The 24,458-nt window shown below is 44.5% G+C and overlaps 1 protein-coding gene across 2 annotated transcripts in view; it reads left to right on the forward strand.

Moving 5' to 3' along the window:
- Window positions 1-24,458, forward strand: part of XPNPEP3 (X-prolyl aminopeptidase 3) — a 342,416-nt gene that overhangs the window by 236,065 nt on the left and 81,893 nt on the right. For both annotated transcript variants that reach the window (XM_063427589.1, XM_063427587.1), the window contains one exon: window positions 5,703-5,823. In XM_063427589.1, the coding sequence (XP_063283659.1) occupies window positions 5,703-5,823 (121 nt within the window). The remainder of the gene's footprint in view (window positions 1-5,702; window positions 5,824-24,458) is intronic.

Below are 24,458 nucleotides of genomic sequence, written 5' to 3' on the forward strand. Positions count from 1 at the left end.
TAAGTAACTGAAGGAATTTTAACCCCTTCAGCGCCACGGGAGGGGGACCCTGAGGGTGTGGGCACCCTCAGAGCACTAAAGTGTCAGGAAAACCGCTTTGTTTTCCTGACACTATAGTGATCCTTTAAGAGTTTAAGGGGTTATTTTGGCCTGGGGAAGCCAAATGGTTATACACCTATGCTCTAAACCAGGAATAGACATCCTTTGCCACTCCAGATGTTGTGGACTACACCTCCCATGATGCTTTGCAAGCCTTAATGGAGATGTAGTCAAAAAACAAAAGGGAGTGTCGAAGGTTACCTACCCCTGCACTAAACCAAAAATATATAATACAGTTCCTACCCCATAACTATAATATTTAATGCTATAATATTTAATGCTCTCATCCAACCCCCTTCCCTCTACAGTTCCTAATAAATATATTACAAATATAATAATAATAATATCCCTCACCCCTGTAGCCCCCTCTATTTACATTTCCTTCTACACACACACACACACACACATATATATATACATATATATATTGGGCCACAAATATAAATGTAAAAAATATAATTATTGCCTCATCTCAAATTCCCAAGTCAGATCTTTCCCGTCCCCCTTTCCCCTATCTAATACACTGCTGACCCCCCTCCCCTTAATATACTGCTGACCCCCCTCCCCTTAATATACTGCTGTCACCCCCCTCCTCTAATATACTGCTGTCACCCCCCTCCTCTAATATACTGCTGACCCCTCCCTCCCCTAATACACAGTTGACCCCCCTCCCCTAATACATTACTGCCCCCATTTTTCCCCTCCCCAATACATTACTGCCCCCCCTTCTTCCCTCCTCAATACATTACTGGCCCCCTCCCAATACATTACTGCCCTCCTTCCCCCCTCCCAATACATTACTGCCCTCCTTCCCCCCCTCCCCAATACATTACTGCCCTCCCCTCCCCATTACATTACTGCCCCCCTTCTTCCCCTCCCCAATACATTACTACCCCCTTCCCCAATACATTACTGCCCTCCCCTTCCCCAATACATTACTGCACCCATCCCCTAAATACATTACTGCCCCCCTTCCCCAATACATTACTGCCCCCCCTCCCCTAAATACATTACTCCCCTCCCCAATACATTACTGCCCCCTCTCCCCTCCCCAATACATTACTGCCCCCTCTCCCCTCCCCAAAACATTACTGACCCCCCTCCCCTCCCCAATACATTACTGCCCCCTCCCCTTCCCCATACATTAATGACCCCCCTCTCCTCCCCCATACATTACTGACCCCCATCCCCTCCCCAATACATTAATGACCACCCCCCCTCCCTAATACATTAATGACCACCCCCATCCCCTCCCCAATACATTAATGACCCCCCAATACATTAATGACACCTTCCTCAATACATTAATGACCCCCCTCCCCTCCCCAATACATTAATGACCACCCCCCTCCCCTCCCCAATACATTAATGACCACCCCCTCCCCTCCCCAATATATTAATGACCACCCCCCCTCCCCAATACAATAATGACCACCCCCCTCCCCAATACAATAATGACCACCCCCCTCCCCTCCCCAATACATTAATGACCCACCCCCTCCCCAATACATTAATGACCACCCCCCCTCCCCAATACATTAATGACCACCCCCCAATATATTAATGACCACCCCCTCCCCAATACATTAATGACCACCCCCCTCCCCTCCCCAATATATTAATGACCACCCCCCTCCCCAATACATTAATGACCACCCCCCTCCCCTCCCCAATACATTAATGACCACCCCTCCTCCCCAATACATTAATTACCACCCCTCCCCTCCCCAATACATTAATGACCACCCCCCCAATATATTAATGACCACCCCCCCTCCCCAATACATTAATGACCACCCCCCCAATACATTAATGACCAACTCCCCCTCCCCAATACATTAATGACCACCCCCCTCCCCTCCCCAATACATTAATGACCACCCCCCTTCCCCTCCCTTGCCCTCCCCAATACATGAATGACCTCCTCCCCTCTCCCCTCTCCAATACATTAATTAATTAGGTCCCCCAAACCCCTTTATTCTTACCTTTACAAGTTCCAACAGCTCAGGGAGTTCCAACAGCTCAGTAGAGCCGCCGCCGGATGTGACGTCATGTCGTCATTTGCCGCTCACATCCGGCGGCTGACAGGAAGCAGCAGCGGCCGGCTCAGGTGTGGCTGCGGCCGCATAGGGTAACAGAAATGTTAAAGCGGCCCCAGGGCAGCCAAATGTTAAAGCGGCCCCAGGGCTGGCGGCCTACCGGGAAATTTCCCGGTATCCCGGTAGGCCAGTCCGGCCCTGGTCTCCAGAACCTCTGGAAGAGCTTGTCAAGCTGTGCCATAAAGTGGGATATAGGATTAGTGCCATGTTGATCATACTGTGTGTACGCTGGGTGCTGTTGCTCGGACGCCATTTTGTGAGGCCTTCCGGCCGTGTCGCTCCAGTAGCAGAGTGGCCTGGCAGCATGCTGAGCTGTGGGTCTGGGGCTGGTGGGGACCGGGATAACCACTACCGGTCCAAAGGGTGGGGATTTGCAGGGGCCCTTGCCGGAGTGTGAGCGTGGTGCACCCGAGAGAGAGCGGCTGTCCCTCCCCCGGCTACCCCACCTGCCATGCTGAAGATCAGGCCGCACAGCCGAGCTCCGGTTTCTGCTGGGCGATCGGTATGATTCAGGTACCGTTGGGCGTCTCGCCGGGTGCCAGTCAGTCCCCTGTGTCAGGTTGCTCGTTTCAGGCGTGGGTAATCACAGTTGGGTCTGAGAATGTGCCCGCCGGCGTCCGGCCATCTTGGCTGTCAGGCCCCACCCCATCTCATGCATTTTAATCTATCTTCCATAAAGGCTGTTCACCTGTTTCCACTGGCCAGAGTTGAAGTCTTTATTTCGGCTGTCAAAGTTAGAGCAGACTCATCTGTTTTATGTTTGTGAGTTTATCTCTTATCTTACCCAGAATTTTATCTATTTGTATTTTACAATATCACACTATGTATTCGTTTTGCTCCTTTTATGTTCCTATATTTGGAGATGTGATTTAACTGAAAAGTTGCTGCTAGCGTAAGTTGCTATATTTATGCACAATATCACTTTAAGTGATTCCTGAAATTTGCACGTTTGGATATTTCAACACGAAGAAGTTGATTATTCACACAGATTGTTATAGATGTGGATAGGAGTTTTGACACAGATTATTGCACTTTATGATATTTCACTGTATTTGCACTTTTATGCTGCTAAATAATTCTGCACTTCAAAGTATAGCGCACCTATTTTTCTGTTTTTTGTCATTAGAGTGTTTTTTTGGGCTGACACACTGTATAGGTGCTGCTTCATTTTTTTATTTTTAATTTGTGATTTTTAATTGTAAGCGCCAATTTTTCACTTGTTTTATTGTGTTTTTATGCTTTAATTTTATTAAGTTCCAGGCTCCAGGGCGGCTGAATAATAAAACTGTATAAAACATGACTTATACATAACATAGACACAGATCCCTGGATAGGTCTGGTTCCCCCAAGCAAAGTGTCTAAAAAGCACCCTGATCGGATGTTCCAAGCCCGAGAAATCGTCGACTGAAGTTTGACTGGGCTAAGGTCACATCCCGATCCCGCGTGGAGTTCCAGGCTGTTTGCCGCTAAGCACCAGTCACCAAAATAGTCCTTATTTTTATCCTGGAAAAGTGCTCTCCTAGAGGTTATGTGAGGGAGTAGAGACGACTATTAGTTTAACCAGGCAGCCGAACTGAGCCAGGACTTTGAGCTCCATGAAATTTCCATCTGGTACTGCTGGAGGTATTACACCTGTTCTGGGCTTTTTGAGCTGTACTGCAGTTGGGAGTACCCCATGATACTACTATTAAAATAATGGTTTTCAATATACTGATAAACATTACACTATGTTAATTTTGTTTATATAGGCACAAGGCAGTTTTAGTAAAACTATGTTGTTAGAATTTATGTGTAGGATTTGTGTTGGTTTACAAATACAACCAATTTAAGAAAACTCCTCAATACAGAAGTGCTCAAGATGGAAGATGGAACTTCATAGTGCATAGTGTTTTCTGACTTCATCTATTTTGTGCTTAAAGGGACACTATAGTCACCAGAACAACTACAACTTATTGAATTTGTTCTGGTGAGTAGAATCATTACCTTCAGGCTTTTTGCTGTAAACACTGTCTTTTCAGAGAAAATGCAGTGTTTACATTACAGCCTAGTGATAACTCCACTGGCCACAGTAACGGATCACCTGGCTCCTTGACTGGGTACCTCCATTGATAGATGCTCCTAGTGCTTCCCGAGGGCTCCAAGCACTCCACTTGACACCATAAGCACTGCAGACCCCACGAACCGCCGCAGCTTGGTTGTGGCCTCGCCTACGACAAAGGTGAACAACATATCCAAAAACCACCCAGATCAGAGCAGGGATTCAGGAAATTCCTGGAAGTCATATTTGACTGACCACAAGCATGGCTTTCATGCCCAAAACAGTTCCAAAGATTTAGGCTGTGCGGCCGGTCTATCTCCTCCTCTAATCTGGAGATAATTGGCTTAAGTGGCTGTGGTAACTTAATTATCTCCAGTAACAGGAACTATCTCTAAGTCAAAAACTGTTACAAAAAAATACATAACTCTTATAATACAATGTTTAACCTATATGTCCAACATACCCCCAGATAGCTTGGATCTGAGCGCTCAATATGTCCGAAAAGCGCTCAGATCTCACAAATACAGTTGGATCGCCATGGGGTTAAACAATAGCTAGGGCTGATGGGAGATGGAAGAGGGACAAAGCAGCCAGTTTCAACTGGTCTGGCAGTGTCCCTGGGAAAACGCCCTGCTGGAGAACAATAGGACAGGAAAAAGGGGGAGGGGAAGATGCACATTTTCCCATGGATTTAACCCCTTAAGGACCAAACTTCTGGAATAAAAGGGAATCATGACATGTCACACATGTCATGTGTCCTTAAGTGGTTAAAGGGGCAGACAAAGTGTTTTAAAATCAAATAAGCCCAAATAGACTTTTTAGCATGTCTTTTTGCAGGGCCCATAGTCTTTGTGCAAAATGCTGTCCATTACTCCTCTCCAAAACCCAGTGGCGAAGTTATTTTCGCCACAGCCACTCCTTAGATGGCTGTTAGAGATCCTTCCTGGGTCATGGCTGCCTAAAATGCATCCAAACATTCAGTATCTCCTCCCTCTGCATGCAGACACTGAACTTTCCTCATAGAGTTTCATTGCTTCAATTCATCTCTGTGAGGAGATGCTGATTGGCCAGGGCTGTGTTTGAATCATGCTGGCTCTGCCCCTGATCTGCCTCTTTGTCAGTCTCAGCCAATCCTATGGGTAAGCACTGTGATTGGATCAGGCTACCACTTCTGATGATGTCCGCAGACTGCTTGTTTTTTTTTTTTTAGGTAAACAGCATGAAGATCTACAGCTTCTGGCTGGACTACAGTAAGATGTTTATGGAGGCATGAGGGGCCCAGGGGGGCTAGATGGTGGTTTTAACACTATAGGGTCAGGAATAGATGTTTGTGTTCCTGACCCTATAGTGATCCTTTAACTTCAAATGTAATTTCTCATGTACCCAATATTTTTTAAATCAATTTTATATGGTATAAATTGGTAAAAGTGTATGCAAATCTCTGTATTATGTTGTATGTCTTACAGGATACTCGTCGTTACTGCCCTCATCATGTTGGCCATTATCTTGGCATGGATGTCCATGATACACCAGATATATCACGCTCTATTCCTCTGCAGTCAGGGATGATAATCACAATAGAGCCTGGTAAGGATAAATATATTAATCTTACCTAAGGTAGCTACCGCATATATTATTATGCACTATTGCAATTACCTTTTATAAGTGTGCCTTTACCCTTTATGTAACAGTGTTAAGAAATGTTTTGCACCAGAAGCGTGCCAGCTCAGGGGCACTGGGTGTGGTCTGCCCTGGGTAACAGGTGGCAGGGAGGTGCACTGTCTACCTGTGCATTGATAAGTGGGCAGCTTTGTGGCAAGTGCCGACTCTGCGCAGTCTAATGGCTGCAGAACCGGTGGCAAGGGGGCTGCTGGGATATCTCTGCACTAAATTTCCAGCTCCCTCACATGCCCTGTACTTATGCTGGGAGCCAGGATGTCACATCACCCCAGCCCAGCATCGGTACAGAGCTGGCTGGAGCTGAGCCATCTATGCAGATGGATCCCAGCAGCAAATCACAGGACTCCAGGAATGAGTTTCCATTCCATCTCCCTTTCAAATTAAGAAAAATGAGACTGGGTGGACAACATAGTAGAAAATAGCATATTAAATAGTGTGTCTGCCTGTGTGCATGTATGTAAGTGTGGGTGTGCACACACTGATCAGCCATAACATTAAAACCATAAGCCTAATATCAGCCACAACACTAATACCACAAGTCTAATATCACGCTTTTGCAGCCAAAACAGCTCTGATGTGTAAGACATCTGAACATGTTCTGGGGACTGGGGTATCAGGTACACATTAGCAACAGATCCTGCAAGTTGTAAGCTGGGGCCTTCATGGAACAAATTTGTTGTTTTCAGCATATCCCACAGATGCTCAATTGGGTTGAGATCTGGGGAATATAGAGTTAAAAGCAACACATTGAACTCTTTGTCTTGTTCCTCAAACCATTCCTGAACAAATGTTGCAGGAGTTCATTGTCCTGCTGAAAAAAGCCACTGCCATCCTGGAACAACATTGCCATGATGTGGTGTACATGGTCTGCAACAATCTCTATGTAGGTTGTACATGTCAAAGTAACATGCCAGGACCCAAGATTTCCCAGCAGAACATTGCCTAAAGCATAACACTACCTCTGCGTGCCTGCCTTCTTCCCATAGTGCATCCTGCTGCCATCTCTTCTCCAGGTAAACAATAACCGTGTATCCAGTCATCCACTTGCTCTTAAATAAAATGTGATTCATCAGTACAAGGCATTCTTCTTCGATTGGTGTGGAAAAGTCCAGTCAGGAAATTCAATATGCAAAACGAAATATGCTGTAGTATTTTCAGATAGTTGGTGAGGTAAATAAAAGGAAAAACAATTACACTTTTTGGAGCTGGTAATTAGCTACAAATATATGTGCTGGTGGTTAAATGGTTAAATTTAAAGTAGTACTAACACCTCAAAGGAGACCTGGTACATAAATGGAAAACCTGGCTCACCACCCCTCACAAGGATTTCCCTCAAGGAGTTAAAGGTTTATGTTTGGTTGGGTGCTGAGAGTGGTATACAGCAACACGATCTGGAGCATGTGTTGAATAATAAGGAAACCAAGAATTCTCTTCATGACTATAGCCCTTTTATTTCCCATTTTATAAGATGTTAAATCCTTCTATATCGAAGTCTAGAAACTAGAATTGTTTCTACCTGATAGGTCATGTGCTTATGGGAGCACAAAGATGGCCGTCGAACATGTTCTTCCAGAAGCACCAATATGACGACTGATCACTAACCTCCAATTCTGACAATCACTCAGAAACTGGCAAAAGTAATATGTTTAATAAAATATGGTAAAAAGTATAACAAATTAAAATAGAAATGTTACAGCTAAACACGTAGAGCAAACAATACAATTATAATACATATACTATGCTAAACAAGCAGGATTGTAGGGGATTATATGAGTGAGATTTACAGCTGAAAAAGTATAAAAATATAAAATCGATAGTTTTCATACTTTTTTTATATATATTCTTTATTTAATGTTTTTTTTATTCATTTACAAAGAGAAAATAATCTCAAAAACATTCTCTACTATTTAAAAATAGAGAAAGGGATTTCTCCACTGCTGGTGGACATGCCCGAAACTTCAACCCCTTTGGCAGGGAGCTACACAGCTAATAACCAAACTGATGAACAAACCCTTCCCCTGGACCCTGTTACTCTCAAAACCCGTGGAAACATTCACAAGAGCTGAGAAAAAACTGACCGCCCGCATCGCCCTGGCAACACGCAGGGCAATCGTTGAGGTATGGTCCTCGCTCCGCATCCCAACACAAGACATGATCACAAGGAAAATACTAGATAGCTTCCGAATGGATAAACTTACGGCGCAAATACACGACGCGCCTAAACAGTTCCACAAAATCTGGGACCCCTGGCTAGAAGGAGACACAACCTTACCATGAAAGAAGTAGATGTTGGATCAGCGCTTGTCTGATCAACGTAAAAGCTGAAATAAGTATAAGGCTTCAACCTATGGAAATGAGGTTCCCTCACAAACCTTTAAAACAGAGATGTAAAGCAAAAAATAGGTTGCGCCACAATTAGCTAAACGTAATATAGACTGCAAAAATGTACTTACATATATTGAACAGAGCAAGGAAATATATATTATAAAAGTCCAGATAGAGAATGGATAGGAGGAGGACCAGGTAGTCTTGCCGGTACTTGAGTTTGGTGTGAATCTAAATGGATTCTTAGACTTGAACTAGTCGAGTTTTCTTGGTGCAGGTTGGAATATGTGGACAGAAATAAAGTCATACTCATATGTATTATGCAAATGATGTCATTTTGGCGCCAAAATTTGAATTAGCATAGCGCACACCCGCTGCGGGCCACCCCCACAGGCGCAACACCCCCACACCATCCAAACCCACACAACATCCCAAGGGGGAGGGGGGCCACAGCCCCAAAAACGCACAACTTATTGGGAGGCAAAGAACACCTGATAAAAGTAGAGGACATGCCTAACGGGAATGCACAAACCGGACTGAACCAAAGACACCACCGAGCATTCATCCCTAGGGACATCTACCACCCGCGAACCTACTGAAACATGAAGGGGGGAACGAACCTGACGTCCTGACCAAATAGCAGACATAGCCTGAACAACACAAAACTCACGACTACACTTAACACCAAACGATAATGTGGGGGATGGCTAACAGCCCAACAGGTGGAGACGGAACTAGGCCCCAAGCTAGACATGCACACCTTGGTCCTGACTCCTGAAATCATACCCGGGGCATCTTAACCCAATTATACCCGAAATGAGCACACAATCGAACAGTGTGGAAGAGACTGTGTGCAGTGACAGAACTGTGATTGACCAATACACTATATAAATGCTGTACAATATTCTCATGTTACCACTCCCAGTCTAACCTCTTTTTTTTTCTGTACACCCCTACCTGCTAAACTCAATTTACAAAACGAAAATGAAATTTCCTGGTGTCCTCCACCTCCTCCACCCAGCGCCTCGGGGGGTGGGGTGTACATGTCGGTCTCCAGAATCCAGGTGTGATCGCCTTAGCAGCGTTGAGAAGGCACGGGATGAAGGACCGTTTATATGTCAGTGTCGGCATAGTTTTTTGGTGTGAGGACGGTGGCCGGTGATCGTGATAGGAATTCATCTGTTACCTCCTGTATCACCTTTCGGACCTACTCCCAGAAGGGTCAGATGAGGGCGCAGTTCCACCATATGTGTGTGAAGGTGCCTGTAGCCTCCTCACATTTTTTTAAATATTTTATTATATTTTTTCATGTGACAACACTGAAGAAATGACACTCTGTTACAATGTAAAGTAGTAAGCATACAGCCTGTATAACGGTGTAAATTTGCTGTCCCCTCAAAATAACTCATTTATTTAAGTTCTCTTCAAATAAGTTTCAATTTGATCTATATTTGCTTGAGGGGTCAGGTTGTATAATTTAGAGTAATAAGAATTGAAATATTTACCATATGTTGGGAATTTATGTAAGTGTTAGTACTTTCTATTAGTTTGAATACTCGGTTATTTGTTTGTTACTATCTTAGTTTCTTGGTTAAAAGTTTATTTGCCTTATAATAATAATTTAGCTGCAATTTTTCTAAATTTTCTATTGTTCGATCTAACACACTGTTTGATATGATTCTGAACTTGAGTTATTTCACATAGAGATTCTCTTGTAGGGAGGATTTTACTCTTCTTGGACAGAGTGTAAAGCGTATGATGTAAAGCTTGGTTAATTTTAGACCTTATTTTTTTTTTTTTAAATCTGTTTTGTAACTTAATGAGATGCGCATGATGGCTTTGAAAACACACCAATTATTAATTGGCGATGTGTCCTGAGAGTTATCTAGGATAAAAAATTATATTTTCTGTTTCAAGTATTCATAATTGCTTTCGTACTTCAAAAGAAAATCATTAAACTTCCTGGTAGATCTGTTTAGTTGTGGATACTTGTTTTGTATTTCCATATTTATTATGCTGTGATCTGACCACACATTATCTATGATCTCTATTATTTTGAGCTCTTTAATAAGGAGAGGGTTTTCCAGATCATATCGATCCTTGAATAAGAAATTAGTTTTGGAGAGATGGGTATAATCCCTGTCAAATGGGTGATTTAGTCTCCATATATCAAACAAATTGTATTGGTTGAGTATATTATTCAGGTATTTAGTGTCATGCCCTAACTACCGGTATTTCCTTGTCTCTTCCGGGTTGACGGAGTTTAGCCACACCCCCCTTCTCTGACGCGGTCTCCCCACGCTACATAATTCGACCGCGCCAGATACAAGACGCTGGATTATTGAACAGCGTTACCGCGAAATCAAACCGGCTAAAGATTTTCTCAAACCCTTACTTGTGAACCGAACCAGACTGGAAATCTACAGACCCTCCTTCTCCTCTCCTCGACCACGGCTAGTATCTGGACCTTCCTCATCCTGCTTGACAAACTTCCCTCCCCGGAGGAGAACTCCGGGAACCTGATCTTTCTCCATTTTAAGCTAAGTCAATTGCTATATCCGTAATAGAAGATTACCTGCTCTCAAGCCCGCTAATCCTTCCTGCTACAGCCTGCTCTCGAGTTCGCTAAGCATTCCTGATACAGCCTGCTCTCAAGTCCGCTAAGCACTCCTGCTTCAACTTCATTTCTATTTTTGCTCTGTTTCCATGAACTTGCAAACTCCAATGTGCCATACTGCATGTATGCCAGAAGCTGCTTACTCCGTTTAAACCAACAGCAAAGTAATTAAAGATACAGTACCTGTATTATCCGTAATTAAAGATACAGTTCCTGTACTGTCCACTAGTATCCTAGTCATCAATCTGAGTCCTAAGAGATCTGCAGTTGTGCTCCATTTAAATACATGTAAGCATTACATTTAGCTTGTTTAATAACTGATTTGTTCACTTTTACTCCTTCAGGAGTTTTTTTGTCTAGCATATGATCTAAGATAGAATTAAAATCTCCTGCAATTATGCAAATACCCTTGACTTCCTCCATTTTATCAAGAATCTTTTTTCGTGTAAAGGTCGGGGTGATATTTAGAACATAGACATCTACCAGAGTGTATTTAAGTCATTAAGAGAGCATACAACAACCAGGTATCGACCCTTATCATCTGAAAATTGAGTATATCTACTTGCAGTTGTTCTGAGAAAAGTATGACGACTCCGCCGGACTTTTTACTTGCTTGGAGGTCGTTATCAACTTTTGGAATTTTTGAGATTTCCAAATTATTCTATCGCGTTCCCTCCAATGAGTTTCCTGTAGAAAACCTATGTCTACCTATTCTATTCTATTTTGCCTTGCAAAAGTATACACCCCCTTTACTTTTTACCTATTTTGTTACATTACAGCCTTAAGTTCAATGTTTTATTAATCTGAATTTTATGTGATGGATCAGAGCACAATAGTCTAAGTTGGTGAAGTGAAATGAGAAAAATATACCTAAAACAATTTTTTAGAAATAGAAAACAGAATATGTATTCACCCCCTTTGTTATGGAGCCCATAAAAAGCTCTGGTGCAACCACTTACCTTCAGAAGTCACATAATTAGTGAAATGATGTCCACCTGTGTGCAATCTAAGTGTCACATGATCTGTCATTACATATACAAACCTTTTTTGAAAGGCCCCAGAGGCTGCAACACCTAAGCAAGAGGCACCACTAACCAAACACTGCCATGAAGACCAAGGAACTCTCCAAACAAGTAGGGGACAATGTTGTTGAGAAGTACAAGTCAGGGTTAGGTTATAAAAAAATATCCAAATCTTTGATGATCCCCAGGAGCACCATCAAATCTATCATAACCAAATGGAAAGAACATGGCACAACAGCAAACCTGCCAAGAGACGGCCGCCCTGCAAAACACACAAACCGGGCAAGGAGGGCATTAATCAGAGAGGCAGAGAAGAGAGACTCACAGGCACTCCGAATTCAAGCCGCAGGCAGTTTTATTGTAACAAAATGTAATGCGTTTATTTTGCGTTACATTTTGTTACAATAAAAGTGCCTGCGGCTTGAATTCGGAGTGCCTGTGAGTCTCTCTTCTCTACCTATTATCCTGGGATTGCTGGTCCTGCTCTGGAGCACCCGTGGCCGCTGGGAATGAGTGCGGTTCCCACCATTTACTCTGATTAATCAGAGAGGCAGCACAGAGACCTAAGGTAACCCTGGAGGAGCTGCAGAGTTCCACAGCAGAGACTGGAGTATCTGTACATAGGACGACAATAAGCTGTACGCTCTATAGAGTTGGTCTTTATGGCAGAGTTGCCAGAAGAAAGCCATTACTTTCAGAAAAAAACTAAATGGCATGTTTTGAGTTTGCAAAAATGCATGTGGGAGACTCCCAAAATGTATGGAGGAAGGTGCTGTGGTCTGATGAGACTAACATGTAACTTTTCGGCCATCAAGAAAACGCTATGTCTGGCGCAAACCCAACACATCACATCACCCAAAAAACACCATCCCCACAGTGAAACATGGTAGTGGCAGCACCATGCTGTAGGGATGTTTTTCAGCAGCTGGGACTGGGAAACTGGTCAGAGTTGAGGGAAAGATGGATGGTGCTAAATACAGGGATATTCTTTTACAAAACCTGCACCACTCTGTGCGTGATTTGAGGCTATGACGGAGGTTCACCTTCCAGCAGGACAATGACCCCAAACCCACTGCTAAAGCAACACTAGAGTGGTTTAAGGGGAAACATGTAAATGTGTTGGAATGGCCTTGTCAAAGCCCAGACCTCAATCCAATAGAAAATCTGTGGTCAGACTTAATGATTGCTGTTCACAAGCGCAAACCATGCAACTTGAATTGGCTGGAGCAGTTTTGCAAGGGAGAATGGGCAAAAATCCCAGTGGTAAGATGTGGCAAGCTCATAGAAACTTATCCAAAGCAACTTGGAGCTGTGATTGCCACAAAAGGTGGCCCTACAAAGTATTGACCTGAGGGGCGTTTGCACTTTGACTTTTTCTGTTATTTTGTCCTAATTGTTGTTTGCTTCACAATAAAAAAAATCTTCAAAGTTGTGGGCATGTTCTGTAAATTAAATGATGCAAATCCTCAAACAATCCGTGTTAATTCCAGGTTGTGAGGCAACAAAACACGAAAAATGCCAAGGGGGGGTGAATACTTTTGCAAGGCACTATATATATATATATATATATATATATATATATATATATATATATATATATATATATATATATATATATATATATTTGTAGTCGGGGACAAAATCCGTATACATGATAAGTTAGATATATGAGCAAGTCGGTTGTGGTGTGCCGAAACCGACGTATCGGGTAGGCCTGTCATAAAAGAGGGCCCACCTGTAATAGTAATATGTATAAGGGGAGAGGTGGGAGGGATGAACCAGGCAGCATCAGCCCTGTGGTGTAGGGGGCCTGAGTTTAAATAGCCGGGTAACCCCTCCCACAACTTCAGGCTACGCCTTCCAATTTGTAGTCGGGGACAAAGCCGTATACATGATAAGTTAGATATATGAGCAAGTCAGTTGTGGTGTGCCGAAACCGACGTATCGGGTAGGCCTGTAATAAAAGAGGGTGAGGGGGCGGAGCCTGACCAGCATCCTGATCACACGCATGGCTGCAGAGCTCCTGCAGTTAAACCCGGAAAACTGCTTAAAAATAGGCAAAAACAACTCTCACCCGCACAAGACTACCCTGCCTGAGCTCAGTGTGCCCCACTGAACAAAAGGATACCCGTCTTGTGAAAATCGGTGCATAAAATCCACGGATGCAGGAATGCGGCCTACAGGCGCGGGAACAGGGGAGAGGCGGCCGATCTCCCCATCCTCTCGTTGGCAGCACCGGTGGCATGATGCTCCCCCCCCCCCCGGATCGGTGGGGGTTATCCCGATCCAAGCCCGCTTGCCCAGGAGACAAGCGACGAACCCGCACAGTAAACCTGCAACGCCAACACCCAAGGCAACATGGGACTGTTCAGGCCCAAACAAAATGGCGACACAGACACGGCAAACCACAAGCCGCACACCAATCAAACCTCCTAGGCGAACGCAGGAGTTTTATGAGCGGATCTGCTCTAAACTCTGGACAAAGCTTCATGCCCAGAGGCGACCCTTTCAGATGGCAATTAAAGCGGTGACGGCCTGGATTCGCCCGGCACTCAGGCGCCGTCTGGGCGGATATCCCTCTCGTACCTCAAGTGAGCCCCCCCGCCGGGGACCCGCACGGCGAGAAACAGCACCAGGTACCTCGGGCACCAGCACTTGCGCCCCAATGCCACAGGGAAGGTCCCACCAACACGCCCCACCTGCCCGCACCTCAGCGGCCCCAACCACCCTCCTCAAATAGGGCGCTACTCCATCCTTACCAGCTCACAATACCAGCCGCGACGCTGACCGGGAGACAGAGAGGCTGGATGCCGATGTGCGATGCGGGTGGAAAGCCCCTCCGCGGCCCACTGAGGAGAAAACTCTGACAGACCCACAGCAGGGCGACCGCCGCATCTTGAAGGAAGGCATAGGATGAAGGGACATTGCACCAACCATGACACGCAACTGGGACTACTCAGCTTAAGGGACGGCATGCCATCCAAGATCCCAGACCACAGTGAAAATTTTACAAACCTTAACATGTCTGTTGTTTAGCTTAGTCTATACTACTTACTCTACCTAGCACATAGATAGCAAGCCAGTCCCTACTTAATGCATATCTCTAATGTAATTGCGCACATTTTCACTAACCTCGTTAATTTTTCACTTTCCACTGATTCGATACCTACCAATGCCAATCGAACCACTGTTTAAATACTAAAGCGATGACATTCACTATATGTGTTGGGTTGACAACTAGCGATATATAGCGATATATTTTGAGCGTTTTTATAATCCTGTTCTCCTGCTATAATCCTATTATTTTAATTCTATAAGCCTGTTATTTAACTTCATTAAGCTACATTATCATTATTAAGCGATGCAGACACGTTACACATATTTTGCATATGTTGGATTTAAACTCTAAGGCTAGCATAACAACCACTTAGTCCATACCTAGCTAAGCTAGAGATATGTCTGACCATCTCACTAATCAGCTTAGGTTATGTTTAATTGTACAGATTTGCTTGTATAATGATTACACGTCATGTTTTCCCTCTCTGCCACCCCTCTGAACACCCTCCTCTGACAGGTGCTTCTCGCTAATTCACTTAACCCAATCGTGAACCTAAACTACTGAAATATTGATATAAAAAAAAAAGAAAAGTGCCTGAATAGCAAATGCCATGACTTGTATTATCAATGTTTACTAACTGTCCCTGATGTCGCTGTTGTGGCGCACCAAGGCTACTTGTTAACTTTGTGCACAAATAAAACAAAGAATTAAAAAAAAAAAAAAAAGAGGGCGAAAAGTTGAATAAGATACCTTTTTACACATCTTGACGTTGCAAGATTCATAAAGGCATGTCCTACTCAACTCTAGCTCTGGTTGTGGTATGTATCTAGTAATATACTGTGGATTTCCAGCGTCCTAATATTTATGGTGTGAGCATGGACAATTGTCTAGAAGCAGCTGATGCTGCCCTGATTCTGGAGGAATGTCCCGAAAAGGCATTGGGGTTGAGCCTAGTTAAGAGGGTTCTGAGGTACATTATGAATTTAGCTGTAGTGAGTAGTTTGCCCTGCAGTTAAATAGGGGCATATTGAGATTTGGTCCAGTGAGTGATAACCTGTAAAGGTCTGACATTTTGACCGGCACCTTATTGTCCGTAGGATAGTCCTTATGTCCCTACGTATTACATATGGTAAGAGGATGTGAACTGTTTGGTACTAGGATGGGCACTTAAGATATGGTGTATTCCAGCCAGGTAAGTTTTGTACTAGGATGGGCACTTAAGATATGGTGTATTCCAGCCAGGTAAGTTTTGTAGTGTTAAGAGAGATTTTATAAATTGTGTGGGCAAAAAGGAGAGGAGTGTCGCAATGGCGACTAGTGAACGAATATCGGTATTATGGTAATCAGTGGTAAACTTGTTGTAAAGGGGAAATCTCTATTGTATGCTCGTGATGTATAATCAGAGAGGGCAGCTCAATCCAGAAATTTGCCAAATGCCATGAGGCGAGTTAGTGCAGTATTAAGCCATAGAATGTGGGTATAGCCAGCTGCTTTATTGTCAGAGAAACACTTGACAGGTTCCCCTATCCACTCATACCTCCCCAGGCCTTGTAGGCGGCCACTATGGGGAAGATTCCAAAGAAATGTTGACGAGGAATGGAAAGTTTTTTTGTTTTTTGGGGGGGTTTTTTTCAACTGTCTTAACTGGCCAGGCATCTCAGAACCAAAAGTCACCAAATTGGCTGTGAAATCAGTGTGTGCGGACGCATTGGTTCATGTAACTGGGAAATGATGAGATATGGTGGGAATAGCCTGGCCTCCTATTCCAGTGTGGTATGAACCTGAGCCATATGTGTAGGTCTGCTTACAACTAGTGCCAGAATGCAACTGTCGGTGGGAAGAAGACTCAGCGGTCAGGAAATAAATGTGCAGAATAATTGTTCTCCGCTTGTTCTTCAGTAGGAAAGGTTCCCAGGACTCTGATGCGCTGTACCTTCTCTGTAGGTGGACATGTTCTGTAGCTTATTAGTGTCAAGATGAATGCCTAAGAAGGTCAGTTTGTGAAAGTGGAACCCATAGTGAGGAAAAGTGCCATCGTCTTGTGAATACTAACCAGAGCGGATTGAGGGCGTTGTAGTAAGACTTGTACTCGTGGGAGGCAATCAGTAAGGAGATTAAATTAACCTTTCCAGATGTCTTTGCGTATGGTCAGGGACACAAAGTACGAGGGAGTAATAATGTAAACCGATGTGCTAGGGGCGGGATTTGAAAGGATAACATAACCATGAGAGGGATTTTGGAGTCCTGTGGCTGGGATGTGCGTCAGTGCCTTTGGAGATTCTAGTCTCTGTAGTCCATCGTTGATGTTATGTATGGAGGCAAGTAGAGTGGATATCAACTGTTTGACTTCATGTGATTTGGCCTAGTTAGCAGGGGCCACTGAAAGGTGTGGCAAGAACGTTGGCCTCTCGGGGACTATAAAAAGAGTCAATATAAGAGGCCATGCTGGGTGAGGCCCTAACTCGTAACCTGGAGAGGTTGATGTGAGGCGTTAGCATCTGGAGAGGTTGATGTGAGGCGTTAGCATCTGGAGAGGGGCTTATACCTCCATATGCGGATGAAGATGGGTGTTGGCCTCACGGGTTTGATAATGATGAGGCTAGTTACTGGCATAGCTGGGAACTAGGCCGCCAGTTGACATACCGGATCCGAGAATGGGACGGGTGATGGGTAGTAGCGAGGTGGGTAAACATACCTTGCTTGGGGTAGAATGTGGTTTCCTTGCCAAAGGAATGAGATATTGGAGAACCTAAAGGGAAATGGTGGGAGGCAAGTTGGAACTTGAATTGGGCTTGACTTAATGTGAACTAAATACACATAATCGGGGTGGTTGTTCTTGAGGCTGGTATATGAATAGGTAACCTGAGGACATAGTTGTTAGAATCCTGACCCTACGATGGTGGGTACAAGATTCATAGGACATAAATCAAATATCCCTATAAGTGAGTAGGGTGAGGATCCTAGACCACTACCAGAGACCACGGGGAGTGTTTAACCAATACTGCGACAATAATGGGGGATAGGCAGAGTCATGAGTGACCGCTAATTGGTCCTGTGACTTCTGTAGCTAAAATACATATAGGGGGATATGGAATAACACATGGTAACAAATGAGATTGTGATGACTGCCTCAGAACAGTACCAAGTCCATGAGTGATAAAATAAGACATTTGCGATATATGATGGTAATGCAATATACGTAGTGAATATTAAACGCTTACCAGAGCTGAATTAGTAATGGGAAACTGACCATATCCGTGCACAATCGTAAATAATAACAAGAAATATAGCAAACATAACCGAACTACAGGTGGCATGTAAGGATAACTAGTAGCAGGCTAAATACTTTCAAAAAAGAACTTGGACATTTCATGTATCAGGGAACAGTGTAAAACTAACGAATTGGTACTATGATTGTGGTGGCCGCTAGATGGAAGCATGTAACTGAGATAGACTGGAGACAAGTTCGGTAGAAATTTGACGAAAAGAAACCAGCGAATAGGAATGGAACAAAGAGCAGGCAGGAGTAGGTGAACTGACTTAAGTCCTGAACGGGAAAAAATCCAGAATGGACGGTATGTAAGAACGTAAACGTTTGAACAATTGTGTGTTCATGGATTTGGCCCATACAGGCTGACTCACGGTTCGTGGATTTGACTGGTACAGGAAACAAACGACTTGACCCGGAAGCTTGTGGTGAGGTGAGAGGTCAGCTATGCGGCTGGAAAATACCCAGACTTTGTGGACACGGAGGTTTGGTCCAGGAAAAGGCCCAGGAAGCCAGTAAGGGGTCTCATAGCGCCGGCGGGAACGAACGGCTAGTTCTGGAGAGGAGGTGAGTAGTCTCTGACTTCGTGTGGCTGGAACAGCGTCATGGGAGTTGTCGGAGCAGGGAGAACTTGGTCCGATCGGCGTGGGAGTCTCTGACCGCATGTGGCTGGAACGGCGTGATGGGAGTTGTTGGAGCAGGGAGAACTTGGTCCAATTGGCTTGGGAGTCTTTGACCGCATGTGGCTGGAACAGCATGATGGGAGTTGTTGGAGCAGGGATAACTTGGTCCGATCATCGTGGGAGTCTCTGACCGCATGTGGCTGGAACAGCATGATGGGAGTTGTTGGAGCAGGGAGAACTTGGTCCGATCATCGTGGGAGTCTCTGACCGCATATGGCTGGAACAGCGCGATGAGAGTTGTTGGAGCAGGGAGAACTTGGACCAATCGGCGTGGGAGTCTCTGACCGCATGTGGCTGGAACAGCAGGATGGGAGTTGTTGGAGCAGGGAAAAACTTGGTCCGATCGGCGTGGAAGCCACAGTAGGCCCATACCAGCTTGTTTGGAGTTTTAGGCAGTCTGTGTTGATGACCTTTGAACCGGCAGTAGAAATGAACCAGGCAGCATCAGCCCTGTGGTGTAGGGGGCCTGAGTTTAAATAGCCGGGTAACCCCTCCCACAACTTCAGGCTACGCCTTCCAATATATATAATATACACACTGCTCAAAAAAAAAGGGAACACAAAAATAACATCCTAGATCTGAATGAATTAAATATTCTTCTGAAATACTTTGTTCTTTACATAGTTGAATGTGCTGACAACAAAATCACACAAAAATAAAAAAATGGAAATCAAATTTTTCAACCCATGGAGGTCTGGATTTGGAGTCACACTCAAAATTAAAGTGGAAAAACACACTACAGGCTGATCTTTGAAATGTCTTTAAAACAAGTCAAAATGAGGCTCAGTAGTGTAGCCTTCACATGCCTGTATGACCTCCCTACAACGCCTGTGCATGCTCCTGATGAGGTGGCAGATGGTCTCCTGAGGGATCTCCCCCAGACCTGGACTAAAGCATCTGCCAACTCCTGGACAGTCTGTGGTGCAACGTGACGTTGGTGGATGAAGCGAGACATGATGTCTCAAATGTGCTCAGTTGGATTTAGGTCTGGGGAACGTTAGTGTCCATAGTGTCAATGCCTTCATCATGCAGGAACTGCTGACACACTCCAGCCACATGAGGTCTAGCATTGTCTTGCATTAGGAGGAACCCAGGGCCAACCGCACCAGCATATGGTCTCACAAGGGGTCTGAGGATCTCATCTCGGTACCTAATGGCAGTCAGGCTACCTCTGGCGAGCACATGGAGGGCTTTGCCACCCACAACATTACTGACCAACTGCCAAACCGGTCATGCTGGAGGATGTTGCAGGCAGCAGAACATTCTCCACGGCGTCTCCAGACTCCGTCACGTCTGTCACATGTGCTCAGTGTGAACCTGCTTTCATATGTGAAGAGCACAGGGCGCCATTGGCGAATTTGCCAATCGTGTTCTCTGGCAAATGCCAAACGTCCTGCACAGTGTTGGGCTGTAAGCACAACCCCCACCTGTGAATGTCCTCATACCACCCTCATTGAGTCTGTTTTTGACCATTTGAGCAGACATATAAACATTTGTGACCTGCTGGAGGTCATTTTGCAGGGCTCTGGCAGTGCTCCTCCTGTTCCTCCTTGCACAAAGGTGGAGGTAGTGGTCCTGCTGCTGGGTTGTTGCCCTCCTACGGCCTCCTCCACGTCTCCTGATGTACTGGCCTGTCTCCTGGTAGCGCCTCCATGCTCTGGACACTACGCTGACATACACAGCAAACCTTCTTGCCACAGCTCACATTGATGTGCCATCCTGGATGAGCTGCACTACCTGAGCCACTTGTGTGGGTTGTAGACTCCATCTCATGCTACCACTAGAGTGAAAGCACCGCCAGCATTTAAAAGTGACCAAAACATCAGCCAGGAAGCATAGGAACTGAGAAGTGTTCTGTGGTCACCACCTGCAGAACCACTCCTTTATTGGGGGTGTCTTGCTAATTGCCTATAATTCCCACCTGTTGTCTATCCCATTTGCATAACAGCATGTGAAATTGATTGTCACTCAGTGTTGCTTCCTAAGTGGACAGTTTGATTTCACTGAAGTGTGATTGACTTGGAGTAACATTGTGTTGTTTAAGTGTTCCCTTTATTTACACACATACACACACACATACACCACACCCACCCCCCTAAGAGTTGTTGTGGGGAAAAAAATGTGGATAAAAACCACTTCCACCACTTGCGGTAGTAAGTCAAGTCTTATGGCTTGACTGGTGTGTGTATTCGTGTTTAGCAATTTATTAACTATATATATATATATATATATATATATATATATATATATATATATATATATATATATATTTATATACATTCATGTGAGACTTCTTATTGGGGAACTGTGCATTCTATTGATGTTGGATGCAATAAAACTATCTTAGAAAACATTGTAAACAAGCTCAGATTATGTATAGTGCATCTTATTAACCCCTTAAGACCGCAGCCAAATGTACAAGTTGTGATCCAAAAAAAATGTAAACAAACCACAGAATTTTACTATATGTCTGTTCAACAATAATTTACCTCTTTCATACTAAGTGCACCCACACTTATTATATATCATTTTGTTCAGGGGAAACAGGGCTTTCATTTAATATCAAACATTCATGTATGGAACTCCATTTTATATGAATAAAATCTAAAAAACTTGAAAAAATTATGAAATCTTGTTATTTTTCAATTTCAGCATGGCAATTTAACTGTTAATGTCAGAATACTATTCGGTTTTCCTGCAATAAAACATACATATTTGTATTCAGAAATGTCTCACGAGTAAAACAGTACCCCCCATGTATAGGTTTTATGGGGTTTTGGAAAGTTACAGGGTCAAATATACGACTTGTCCATTATTTTATTTTCTGCATAGAAATTTGACAGATTGGTTTGAGTGACCTAGGTTGCCTTTTAGACCGTATGGCAGCCCAGAAATGAAAATTACCCCCATCATGGCATACCATTTGAAAAAGTAGACATCCCAGGGTATTCAAAATGGGGTATGCCCAGTCTTTTCTAGTAGCCACTTGGGCACAAACCCTAGCCAAATTTAGTGTTTGGTTTTTTTTTTTTTGCATTTTTCACATAAAATCTGTACTTTCACTGATAATATTATTGTTAGTATATAGTTTACTGCCCTGAAACACTCCTAGTTCTGCTCAGTGAGGTCTCACGAGCGCCATGGTACCCCCCATGTATAGGTTTTATGGGGTTTTGGAAAGTTTCAGGGTCATATATACGGCTTATCCATTTATGCTTTTTCACCTTGAAATTTGTCAGATTAGTTTTGTCACGACTAGTAATGTGGTCCAGCACGCAGAAACTATGTAAACATATACATAAGTAAGAAAAGGAAAATAATAGGAAAGAGCGTAAACCGGTCCTTAGAATGGCCGGACTAATACGCTAGAGACAGAGAATGGTCAAAGGGAAAGCCGAGGTCAAGGAAGCCAGAAAATACTCAATACCGATTAAACAAGCCAAGTCAGGGAAACCAGAGATCAGAATAACCAGGGAAACGCCAAGGATCAGGATACCAGGAAATCAGAAACACGAGAATAGCAATTTCAGGAAACCAGGAAACTGAAACCACGACATGGCAAAGTAATGGGGAAAGCTAGGGGTTTAAATACCCCTCTCTAGGCTATGATTGGTCAGAGGGCGACCTCTGACCCCAAAACGTGCGTGTGCGTTGACGTCGTGACGTCACGCACACGTTGGTATAATTCTCGGGGGCGGGGCTAGCAATAGACGCGACCACGCGGTCGGCGCCATCTTGGATCTGGGCGCGATGCCCGGAAGAACTATGTGCGCGGTTCCCGGCTCGCCGACGAGCAGGTAAGCTCGTGTAGTCGGAGCGGTCGTGCCGGTCGGGCACGACCGTGAGGCTCGGCGGGCCGGTGACCGCAACAGTACCCCCCACTCGAAGACCGCGCACCGGGCGGGAAGGACCCGGCTTAAGAGGAAAGCGGTTGTGAAACGACCGGATAAGACGGGGCGCATGGACCCGGTCAGCAGGAACCCAACAACGTTCCTCGGGACCATAACCCTTCCAGTCAACGAGATAGGATAAGACACCTCTGGATAATTTGGAGTCCATGATAGAATGGACTTCGTATTCTTCTTGATCACCCACTACCAAGGGCGGAGGAGGAGTGGATACCCTGGTGTAGCGATTGCACGTAAGGGGCTTGAGCAGAGACACATGGAAAGTATTCGCTATTCTCATATGAGCCGGTAGTGCCAAAGAATAGGTCACTGGATTAATACGTTGGGTAACTCGAAAGGGACCAATGTACCGAGGGGCAAATTTCATGGATGGGACCTTAAGCTTGATATGTCTCGTGGAGAGCCACACCCTGTCACCTGGAAGATAGACAGGATTAGCGCCCCGTTTCTTGTCAGCTTGGACCTTTGCTCGGAATGAGGCTTTTTGCAGAGCTGAATGGACGGAATCCCAGGTATCATGAATCGAATCTAAACGGGTGTCCAAAGCGGGGATTTCTGTGTCTGAGAATGCAGAAGGTAAAACAGCGGGGTGATAACCCTGATTAACAAAGAATGGACTGTGATTAGAAGATTCATGAGTGGCGTTGTTTCTGGCGAACTCAGCCATGGGTAAGAGCTCATACCAGTTAGATTGATTGGCATTTATAAAGCAACGTAAATAGGCTTCTAAAGACTGATTCGCCCTCTCTGCTGCTCCATTTGTTTGAGGGTGATATGCTGATGAAAAGGAGAGTTCGACGCCCAATTGTTTGCAAAAGGAACGCCAAAACCTAGAAACAAACTGGGTACCTCTGTCAGATACTATGTTTTTGGGTACACCGTGCAACCGAAAGATCTCTCTCAAGAATATTTGAACAAGATCTTGAGCAGATGGTAATTTCTTAAGTGGGACGAAATGTGCCATCTTCGTGAATCTATCAATAACCATAAGGACTGTATTAAACCCATTTGAACTGGGTAGATCCACAATGAAATCCATGGCCAAGTGGGTCCATGGAGCACTAGGTATGGGCAGTGGTTGTAACAGTCCAGGAGGTGACCTAGGAGGAACTTTAGAAACTGCACATATTTGACATGCCCCAACATAATCTTTGATATCGTTTCTAAGAGCAGGCCACCAAAATCTCCTGGAGATGGCTGAGAGAGTTTTATGGACTCCAGGATGGCCCGCTGTGAGGTTGTCATGGAACAAATCTAGTACCTTCTTTCGAAACTGAGGTGACACATACAGTTTGTCCGGAGGTTTTCCCACAGGTGCCTGAGTTTGATCTGCTATTATGGCACAGAAGAGTGGAGAAGACACTTCGGAAACAGTAGTGGCAATGAGGCATTCAGGAGGTACAATAGGATATATCTCCTGTTCTGGTACTTCATCTGTCTCAAACTGCCGAGAAAGTGCATCTGCCTTGGTGTTTTTAGTACCAGGCCGGTACGTAATTACGAAATTGAATCGGGAGAGGAACAATGACCACCTAGCCTGACGAGAGGACAGTCTCTTAGCGTCCCCAATATAAGCCAAATTCTTATGATCAGTAAAGATCAAAAGTGGCTCTTTGGAACCTTCTAAGAGATGCCTCCATTCCTTAAGGGCAAGTACAATG

Source organism: Pelobates fuscus, chromosome 7, assembly GCF_036172605.1.
Source record: "Pelobates fuscus isolate aPelFus1 chromosome 7, aPelFus1.pri, whole genome shotgun sequence".
NCBI lineage: Eukaryota > Metazoa > Chordata > Amphibia > Anura > Pelobatidae > Pelobates > Pelobates fuscus.